This window comes from Patella vulgata, chromosome 7, assembly GCF_932274485.2.
Source record: "Patella vulgata chromosome 7, xgPatVulg1.2, whole genome shotgun sequence".
Taxonomy (NCBI): domain Eukaryota; kingdom Metazoa; phylum Mollusca; class Gastropoda; family Patellidae; genus Patella; species Patella vulgata.
Window position 1 is genome coordinate 32,438,205 of NC_065885.2, and position 10,659 is coordinate 32,448,863.

Consider the following 10,659-nt stretch of genomic DNA (forward strand, 5'->3'; position numbering starts at 1 on the left):
AAGCAGGCTTCAGATCCAATAGAAGCTGCACTGACCAAATTGCTACCCTCAGAATAATAGTGGAACAATCAGTCGAATCGCAATCATCATTATACATAAATTTTATAGACTTTGAAAAAGCCTTTAACAGTATCAACAGAGATGGAATGTGGTAACTACTGAGGCACTATGGAGTACCATCTAAAATTGTGAACATCATAAAAGCTCTGTACGAAGATTTCTTAGTACAAGTGATACATGAAAAAACTCGCACCGACCCCTTCCAAGTAAAAACCGGGGTGAAACAAGGATGCTTACACTATTTCTAATAGTGATCGACTGGGTTACCAAGAGGAATTCAATGGAATATGATAAAGAGGCTGGAAGACCTAGATTTTGCGGACGACCTTGCAATGTTGTCTCACCAGATAAAAGACATCAGAGAGAAAACCAACAGATTAGTTGAAATAGGAAAAAACATAGGGCTAAAAATCAACCACAAAAAACCCCAAAAAATCATGAAAGTAAAAACTAGAAAAAAGTGGATCAGTATCAATTGGAGGGAAAGAGCTGAAAGAAGTGTAATAGTTTACATACTTAGGAAGCATAATGAGTAAGACTGGTGGTCCAGACGAAGACATGAAAGCCAGAATAAGCAAAGCCCGTCAAGCCTTCGCAATTCTAAAGCCAGAGTGAAAATCTAATGCACTAAGTGAAAACACCAAGATTAGATTATTTAACACCAATGTGAAATCATGCAGTACTCATCTACGGATGTGAAACTTGGAGACTAACAGCAGGACTGCAACAAAAAATTCAGGTATTTACCAACAAATGCTTGAGACAAATCTGCAAAGTTTGGTGGTCAACAATCATCTAATGGAACGCACAAATCAGGAAACATCAGCACAACATCTTAAGAGACGAGCATATGGCATTGGATTGGTCACACTTGGAGAATATCTACAAACAGTAACACGAGAGAGGCATTGGCCTGGAATCCACAAGGACACAGAAGACAAGGGCGTCCAGTACATAACTGGAAAAGAACAAGACTCAAAGAACTAGATTGGCAAAACCGGGAATGAGGTTAAAAGAACAGTCCACGTGAGATGGAGGAAGATTGTAGCAGTGTTCCACAAAGAATGAAGAGGACTAACAAACTAGGTAGATTTGGGTAATCGTGCTACCCGGTAGGAGGTGCAAATTTTCCTGTCGCTCGGGAAAAAACAGGTTAATTAATAATTATTTTTCTGCGCAAATAAAAAAGACAACATTAATGATATAGCATACGGTACAGTTTTTAAATATATTTCGTTTCACTGCCCTTTTCCTCCCGTATTATGAAATTTAACAAAATTAAATAAAACTATGACTACCCGCATGTGGGAACGCCAAAATTCTTATAGTTGTTGATGCATTTTTCATCATTTTTTGTTTTAATTTTCTAGGTACATGTTTGTACACTGACAGGCGACAATGAATCGCATTTTCAATTTCAACACATTAATTATTAAATGTTACATAAATAATCAATATGAAACTAAACAGATATGTAACACGTAAAAATAGATAATCATAAGCCGATAACCTACATAATTAATCTCCACAATGTTGTTGACTTTTCTTATATTTGGGAAAACGGTTAGAATTATTAATTTCATTTGGAAAACTGACATCTGCCCAATTCGGGTCATCCTTAAAGTTACTTGTCATTATTTTTTTTAAAATCTGAATGCGGGGAATCCTTCGGATTGCTGGCGCCCGAGAATAAATTTCAATACGCCGGACCAATCTGTTTCACAGAGGATTACGAAAGTCTTCTAATATTGTCGCGGCCTTGCGAATATTCACTGCGGATCCGTGTGATGCCGGACATTACCGGACTTTGTCGAGGAACACCGATTGATACCTAAGTATCGGGGAGATAACTCACATTAATAAATTATTACAGGAAGTTTAATTGCGCATGCTTAGCGTTCTGTTGTCAAGTTTGAAAGGAATTTTGCTGATAAAAATGGTAGATAAATGAAAATATAGATTGAATTTTACCCAGTAAATTGTGATAATCAACATCTCTATGTACCAGGTAATTAAAAGGATAGCTTGTCTTTCATTTGGCAAACGAAACACTTGCACTAGATGAAATAAATTTGAATTTTCAGCTGTCTGGACCTTTTCTAAGATTCTTATTCATCTTCTAGCTAAGCAAGAAAAATGAGTTTGAACCTGTTATGATTTTGGCGCTTGGTATGATTAAAGGGGCATTATGGAATATTAGATAAAGAGCTGGCACTTCTCACTATAATAGTTAAAAACTAGATAATGTAAAGGGAATATGCTGAAAATTTCAGTCAAATTGCTCCAGTCTGACACTGACAGATGAACTTTTTCATCGAGTGTTCACTGTAACTGTTGAGCAGCAGATTGGATTTAAATTGATTAAGAGTTGATTAAGGTCTTTTCATGTTAATAAATGTCTAACTGATAGTGTATATAACATTTCAGGCCTAAAGAAAGACCTGCAATAGGCAGATTTAGCTCTTGCATAATGATAATCTATGTTTAATGGGGAAAAGGTATAGAAAATGAATAATCACACATATTTCTGGACTGTCTATCCCCCCCCCTCCCCCCAGTGTGTATAAATTTGAAATATGAAATACACCTTACTCAACTATCTTCAGAAATGGTTCCTCTACAGTCTACAGTGACTAGTTTACTGTTGTGCTGAAATGTCTTCCTTCTTGCTCCATCCAGCCACAGTCAGTAGTGTGATCATTCTAAGGACTTTCTTCAAGCAGGTTTTGTCATCATAATATGATGAACTACCGTACCCATAAAATAAGTGGAGAATATGGTTCATATAGTCAAATGGTTTTATAGGTGTAAACAGGAATAATTCCTAGTTAACTGTATGACAAAGTATTAGTATAATAATAGTTTTGCTGTCTTATTTCTTAATAATTGTTAGAATCCTTTGAAATGTAGCAAATTATGCAGTATTCTGAATAGAATAGAAATAAAAAAAAAAAAAAAATTTTTGTTTCACAGGTTAATGAAATAAGAATGGCTGGTACTAGTTTCATGGCTGCATCAGGGGGAGGGGGAATGGGAACCTCCCTATCTAGTCAACTACCTCGACTTACTCAAGAAACTGAATTACAAAAAATGCTTTCAGATGAAAGAATGAGGAGCGAACAACACAAAACAAATTATCAACAATTAAAATCTGAACACTCGAGGTAGGATGTATTTTAATGAATGAATGTTTCATGAAAAAGACACTTTTATGGAATAACAATTACTATGGTTTTTGTTCCAATTACTAAATGCCATTCAAAGAATTAATGTTTCACAAGGTCCTGGTTCAATCCTGGTGTTGGCAGAGAAAGATCCTCAGAACTTTCCAGTCTGGTTCCCCCTTGTCAGTGGTGCAGGATAGTGTATATTTATAGAAAATCAGGAAAACTAAATTCCTTTAAACATTAGGTGTAAATTGTAAGCTAAATGTTAAAGAATCTTGGGTAGTTTTTATACGCCCACATTGAAATGTGGTCGTATATTTTCGTCGCCCCCATCCATCGGTCCGGCGTCCACAATTGCTTGGGGACGCTCTAGATACTAAAGTTAATATCTGCTGATTGACATTAAATTTATACACAGTGTCAGTGTTTAAGGTCATGAGACAAAGAAGTCTATTGATTTTCAGCAATTTCGGATAATTACTGCCAGACTTTAAATTTATAGGCAGTGTTTGAGGTCATGAGATGAAGAATCCTATTGATTTTCAACGATTTCCAATAATTACTGCCAAAGTTATGGCCCTTGATCACTTTGAAAAATCTTGTGACGCTCTACAGGCTTATGTTATCATCCGATTGACTTCAGATTGATACACAGAGCTTAAGGTCTTGAAACGAACTTGTAAGTATATTGATTTTCAATGAATTTTGATAACTTGAACAGCTAAATCCATGATATTAAATATTTCGTATACTAAATGTTAGCATGGGGCAGAAATTTATAAAAACCAAACAAATTCTAATGATTTTCTGATAATTACTTAATGAGTTGTTACCCTTAATCAGATTTTAGTGTATTATACATTTTTCATTACTGAAAAAGTAAAAATATGCGACAACTCTTGTTGACTGCCCGGACGATTTAGCTGCTGTGGGCGTATGTTTCATTGCCTGGCAACCTATCTTTGAATTCGGGTCTGTCTGGGAAAAATTTCTCTCAAATAGTACACTGCAATGAGCATGCCTGTCTTCATTATCTCAAGTTATTACAGATAATTTGCTCTTCTTAACCACATTTCATTTCAAGAAGTTTGTGTTTAACTGATCTTACCTACCCTTACCCTATGAACATTTGCTTTTCCTTTGGCAATAATATTTTTTTGGCTAATCAAACTTTTAAGAGAAAAATAAACTTTCAGATTACAAGATGAATATATGCATTTACAAAATGAAGTCAGAACTACGATTGAGGAGAGTCGAATTGTTCAGGAAAAATATAAAACAATGTATGATCAGACCAGACAGGAATTGGCAGAAAGGATGGCTGAAATTGAGGATCTAAAAACAAAGGTATCGTTTCTTCCTCAATGAGATCTCATCAAGTCACTACTTTGTAATTTTCTGAACTTTTAACCAGTGATTGTGCTGGGAGGTGCTACAGGCCTGCCACTATTTCAAGCTTTTGGCATAATTACTAGATTTACCATGATGAAACATGTTGGCTACTTCAGAAATTATTGATAATATCCCTATTTCATATTGTCATACTTAGTGTAGACCCAATTTTGTAATATTTCAGTATAACTTTTCATGATGATGATGATGATATTGTGGGCATATATTTTTTGAAATGATGTTTTGACAAAAACTGTAGTAAACTTTTTTTTATTATTTTGCTGGATTTTGAGCATAGGTTTTAAATAAGGTATCACAACTGTTTGAGAATAACTTGCTTTAACATGACAAATCTATCAATTACATACTTTGTTATTCCAGGTGATATCTCCACAAAGACTAGAAATTTTAAAAATGCAGGTGATTGAGGATTTAGAGGTCACATACCGAGAAAAATACCAACACCAGGAACAAGAAATAGATGAACATCGGACCAGTCAAAATAAATTACGATATGAACTTTCCTTTGTCAAATCAGAATATGAACATGAAAAATTAGAGCATCAAAGAATACTGGCAGAGATTAAACTACAGTGTGAAGCAGAGGTAATTTGTTTATAGGTTACTGTAACCTAAAAAGATCATAATTGAGTCAAATGGCCTGGTTCCATTCCCAGACTAGTCTCTATCATTCAAAAAAAATATTCTACGAATATTAGTCTGGATGCATTGTCAACATTTGAGAATTATAGGTCATTGGCTAGATTATCCGGTCTTTTACATTATCAAAAACAAAGTCTAAGGGAGGTAACTAGTCCTAAAACAAGATGTTGACGCCCATGAAATTAATTTTTAAAGAATGCCATTTCAGAAAATCCATTTGAAGTTTTGATTACATTGCCAGTTCAATATCCAACATTCTTAAAAAAATTTATTGTAAAATTTCTCTCTTCATGGGCCATATCTGTTTGGTTTTTTTATTTAATCCTAATTCGTCGTCACAATTCATGTTTGTTTATATTAATGCAAGAATGATGGGATTTATTGCGAAGGGGTGCAACTCTTAGTTGACTTGACCAAATACACTGGATAATCAACCACATAAAAAAACCCAAAAAAACTCTTGGTTACGCATGGGCAATGAATCTTTTTGTCAAATATTGACAACAGTCCCAGACCCTCTGTACGTTGAAGACTAGGAGGTTCTGGCTGACCGTGACTATTCCCAGACATGTATATTTAAAAGGGAGTAGGGTTGCTTGGCTAACTGTCTACTGCAGTGGTTCTCAACTGTAGACAGAGACTAGTCATAGACACTTAAAGAATGACTCAAACTAAATGAAGAAAAACACAGCTATGAACTTATCAGTGAATACTCAGTTGGGATCACATGTTTTTTCACATTTTCTTGGTGTGCCGTTCAAAATTTCGTGGCACACTAAGGAAGATCTTGCGGCACACTAAGGAAGATCTCGCAGCACACAGGTTGAGAATCACTGGTCTACTGCTAAATGACATATTTGGTATTAAAACCATTTCTCTCAGTTGATCTATTGAGATTTTATTCTTTCATTATGAAATTGTTTTCATTATTTAAAGGTGACTAATTTACGGAAGGAGAGAGACAGCACAATAAATCGAGTTCAAACGGAATGTTCCCAGGATTCACAGAAAGTTCGTGTCTTACAGCGAGAGAATGCACAATTACATTTAAAATTAAAAGGATTATTGTCGGAACTTGAAGAAATAAGATCTGAGAGGGAGAAACTTGGTTTAGATTCAGACAGTGTTTCTAGAATACAGTCTAAGCAGTTATCAGAAAATGTTGGTGTTATTAAAGCTCTGGAGGTAATTAATTGTTTTAAAGGTTTATTTTAATGTAGTAGAGACATGAGCTTAAAATCTATCAAATACATCCTCTCCTAAGAGGTATGGTTTAATTGTTTATAGTATCAATAGTCACGTATCATTACCACTGTTATAATTCAGTCCTTCAATTGACAGCCTCTGTGGGTAACGTGCATTTAAAAGTTTAACAAAGAGCTGGTGCACATTGTCTAATCCTCTTAATCCGTTGAACTGGAGAGTTGATTATGGACTTGTCATATGAATAAATGTCTGATTAATAATTGTCCCCCGCCCATCGAAGAAAACAGGGGACTATTAAAAAGATGGCGTGAATCCTGAGATTCACAATCCATGTCGAGTGAGATGTATTCATTCACCACATGGCTTATTACTGGACCTATTATGAAAAACCAGCAAGCTTGTTTTTTTTTTTATCGAATTATAAAAATTACCGTTAAATGTGCTAATTACTCGTATTATGAACAAGATGACTGTTATTGTAGCGGACAAACAACTTGATTGTCGATATTGACAGTATTTTTCGTTACCGGTATATATTTCCTGATTATTTTCTTTGAGGGGAGTCAATTTACACATTGTAGATATTGAGACGAGCGTTAAAAAGCATACCTCGACTGACATCCAGGTGCGTCCAGGAGAGCGAGAGCGATCACGCTCCTTTTACGTGAAGGCTGAAATACCTTGACTAAGTTCGATAATAAACATTTTCTGCTCAGGGTAAGCAGAGCGATAAGCATTTGATTGGTCGAGACTTTGGGACACAATAACTCTCCTTCTAATTGAGGTAGAATGTTCAAACTTGGTTTGGCGTTCATTAGGTGAATGTCTTGATGGAGTTCAAAGATGAACATTGTCTGCTTAGGGTAAGCAGAGATAAGGAATTTGATTGGTTGATGCTTTTGGGCACGATAACTTTAGTTATAATTACGTGAGAGCTATGAAACTCATTATATCATTACCTTGACTAAGTTTGATGAGAATTTTCTGCTTAGGCTAAGGAGCGATAAGCAATTTGATTGGTCAAGACTTTGGAACCTTACAGCTCTGCTTTTAATTGAGGATGAATGTTTAACTTGATGTTGATATTCATTAGGTACATATCTTGACTAAGTTAAATGATTAACATTTCCTGCTAAAGCTAAGCAGAGCCAAGCAATTTCTTTGACTTTGATTCTATCTGATAGAGAGTGATGAAACTTAGTGTATAGTTGATAATCAGTTTGATTGTTTGATACTTTTGAAAAAGAAAAACGTGCAATTAATTAGTGTTGAAAATCGGATCTAGATTTGTGATCTGAATACTTTTGTTTGCTATCCGAATACTATTCGGATAATTCGGAAACGTGAAATTCTTGAACAAAATCACATCAAAAGTTCATATACTCATAATTTCTTACTTATTTCAATGTTTATGAGTGTCTGTGTATGCCGAGTATGAAATCTTAAACGTGCCTACCTTTAGCTGCAATTATTAAGACTATCCATGATATCCAAAAAAAATCAATGAGGTGAATAAATTTGTGTATAACTACTTCTGTAATCCGCAGCCCTCCCACTTATCATTTTTGCTCAATCAACACGAATGAAAAAAGTAAAATAAAAACATCTGACATTTATTCCGCCAAGGTTGTTTGCCTCATTCTGATAATCTACTGCTATTGAACCAATCAGTAAGTGAGAATATACGTGACCTAGGTCGTTATGAATAAATTTCATTGCGGGAAGTCTAAACACAGTGTAAACTTGTATCCCGTAAACCCAAGAAGTAGCTTCTATCTAGCGTAAACCAGCGCAGGGAATGAATGAATATTTTTTTATTTAGACTACTGTTTTCGTTGCACTGCATTAATATTTTTATTAGTTAATATCGCTAAATAATATGCATGATATTAACATTTATGCTCAAAGCTGCGTACGTGATCAATAGCATGTAAAAATGGCTAAATATAGATTATATACGGAATGTCAGAAGACTGTAACGGATAGTAAAATGATTCGGATAACCCTTATTTTGTATCCGTTAACGGATATCCAAATAGTAGTTTCAACACTACAATTAATTAATATGTGTCATCTATTTATATGTTTATATAACATTTGAAGCTAGAAAAAAGACATGCATTAGACTGATTTAGCTCTTTAAGGTAGGTTTAAAATTGAATGCAAGTATTAAACCCATTCCTTTTCTTTGTTTATAAATGATGATATTTTGATGTATCTATTTTAGGCCGAAAGAGAATCTTTAAAAAGACAAAGTGAATCTTTACTGCGCGAAATTTCTCAGTCAAGCGATGAACATAATAAGTTAACAAGTAGAATACACGACTTGGAGAAAGAAAATATGGTGCTAAGTAACAGGGCTGATGAAGTCAGCCATAAATCAAAAGTAGATTTAACAAATCTTAAAATGGAGATGTTAAAACAGAGAGGTGAATTGGAACGAGAAAGGGATAGATTATCTAATTTAGTAGAAGGTATGTACATCCTTTAATTTATTTGCCCTTCACCTTAGATTAACATTTTCGGTAAAAGTTTTTAAAAGTCACATGATTAGATTTAAAACATTTAGCCATTTAAAGCCTAAACATGCCTGAATAAAGATTCAATATATGGGTGGAGTTTAAAATAATACACAGTTATTGAAATCAATCATATCTAATTAGGTTATGGCTAGGTTTTATTCTTGAATATGATCATTTACATAATAACATCAGATTTTACTTACAAATAGTATATTTTGGAGTTTTGAGATATATGTGAACGATCTGACTCATTGTGCCTGTAAAGTGTAATTTGCTCTGGATGATTGGGGCAAGCACAGATGCAAGTAGAAATTATCCTTGTCTTTACAGTACATTCCATATAAACGTTAAAAACTGTCTGAACTGGAGGTTCATCACTTATTTGGTTGTTTTCTGTCATATAGATCTCCAAACGCAGATAGAGATAAATGAACATAAAATACGTTCACAAGCTCAAACGTTAGAAGAGAAAGAACGGGAAGCAGTGAGAAGAGTTCAAGCAGCGAGAGAAGAAGAATTTCACAAAATGGCCACCATTGAATCGGAAAAGTGAGTAAATAGATTTCTGACTGTCTGTTTCACATTACCAGTTTTGTTCTTATTTCAGGGCTATATTTGTTGTTATACACTGACCAAACTGAGAAACATGTTTTTATGGCTGTACTTATCTGTGTGAAAGATCATCTAGAACATATAACTAGGTCCCTGATCGTATCAAAATAATGTTTTTGGCTTGTGGACACTCTAAATGTCCAAAAAACGGTCTGACAAAATGGACGCTCCACGTACACAAGGTTGTTGACCCAGCAGAGGTAACAATTTTTATCCAATTTTGATGAAACTGAAAATATGTGTTCATATCCCAAAAATCTTGGTTAGTTTTGATATTTGTGCAAATCAGACAGTGGCTTCCAGGATTATGGCACCAGATGTACGAAAAATCATGTTTTTATCTGGTGGAAACACTAGAGGTCTCAATTTTTATTTGATTTAGATGAAAATTAAAATTAAAATTTATATCCTAAAAGTTTTGGTTCCTTTCTACACATGCACGCATTGGACCCTAACTTCCTGGATCTGATTTTTGAAAATAGCCTCTTTTTCTAGCCTGTTCTCCGTCCATCTCTTGCAAAATGTGGGCGTATCTTGCATGGCAACCGCTTGTAATGCTTAATGATGAAACATGAATGCTGGCAATCTTTTGTGTTGTTCCGTACTTGATGGTTGCAAATACTTATTGCTATTTTAGAATGGAATTGGAAGCCAAACTACAGGAAGTTGAAAGACAGAAGATAGATCAAGAATCATATCGACATGCTGATCAACAGAAAGTTGAAGATCGTGTTAGAGCTATCAGTAATGAAAGAGAGGCAGCAGAAAAAGAATTATTAGTTTACAAGTAAGTTAAATGTCATCTTCTTAGATTTCTTTCTGTACAAAAAGTCAATACAAGCTTTGCGAGTTTGAACAAAATTTTGACTGGTTGACATATTTTTCAAAAACCAATCAAACTCCTTATAGAATGACATCAGGATTAATGAGAGGTATGTTAACATAATAATGTCATATATACATGAAATCATGGCCAGTTCACTGAATGAAAAGAAATGGTATACGTAGAAAAGGGGGTGTTATTTAAGAAAGGCAAT

The 10,659-nt window shown here is 34.5% G+C and overlaps 1 protein-coding gene across 1 annotated transcript; it reads left to right on the top strand.

Moving 5' to 3' along the window:
- Window positions 1–1,952: 1,952 nt before the first annotated feature.
- LOC126827468 (centrosomal protein of 83 kDa) lies at window positions 1,953–10,413 on the top strand. The gene is made up of 8 exons (XM_050556822.1): window positions 1,953–2,068; window positions 3,034–3,224; window positions 4,424–4,574; window positions 5,001–5,225; window positions 6,219–6,467; window positions 8,716–8,962; window positions 9,415–9,559; window positions 10,260–10,413. Exons 1-8 carry the CDS (start codon window positions 2,060–2,062, stop codon window positions 10,411–10,413), a joined length of 1,371 nt encoding a protein of 456 aa, XP_050412779.1. The 5' UTR covers window positions 1,953–2,059.
- Window positions 10,414–10,659: the final 246 nt, after the last annotated feature.

What these genes read in the sequence shown, in the direction of transcription:
- LOC126827468 (XM_050556822.1), top strand. An exon ending in GTGTTATTAAAGCTCTGGAG is followed by an intron (nt 6,468 to 8,715) that starts GTAATTAATTGT and finishes TATCTATTTTAG; the next exon opens with GCCGAAAGAGAATCTTTAAA. An exon ending in GCCACCATTGAATCGGAAAA is followed by an intron (nt 9,560 to 10,259) that starts GTGAGTAAATAG and finishes TTGCTATTTTAG; the next exon opens with AATGGAATTGGAAGCCAAAC.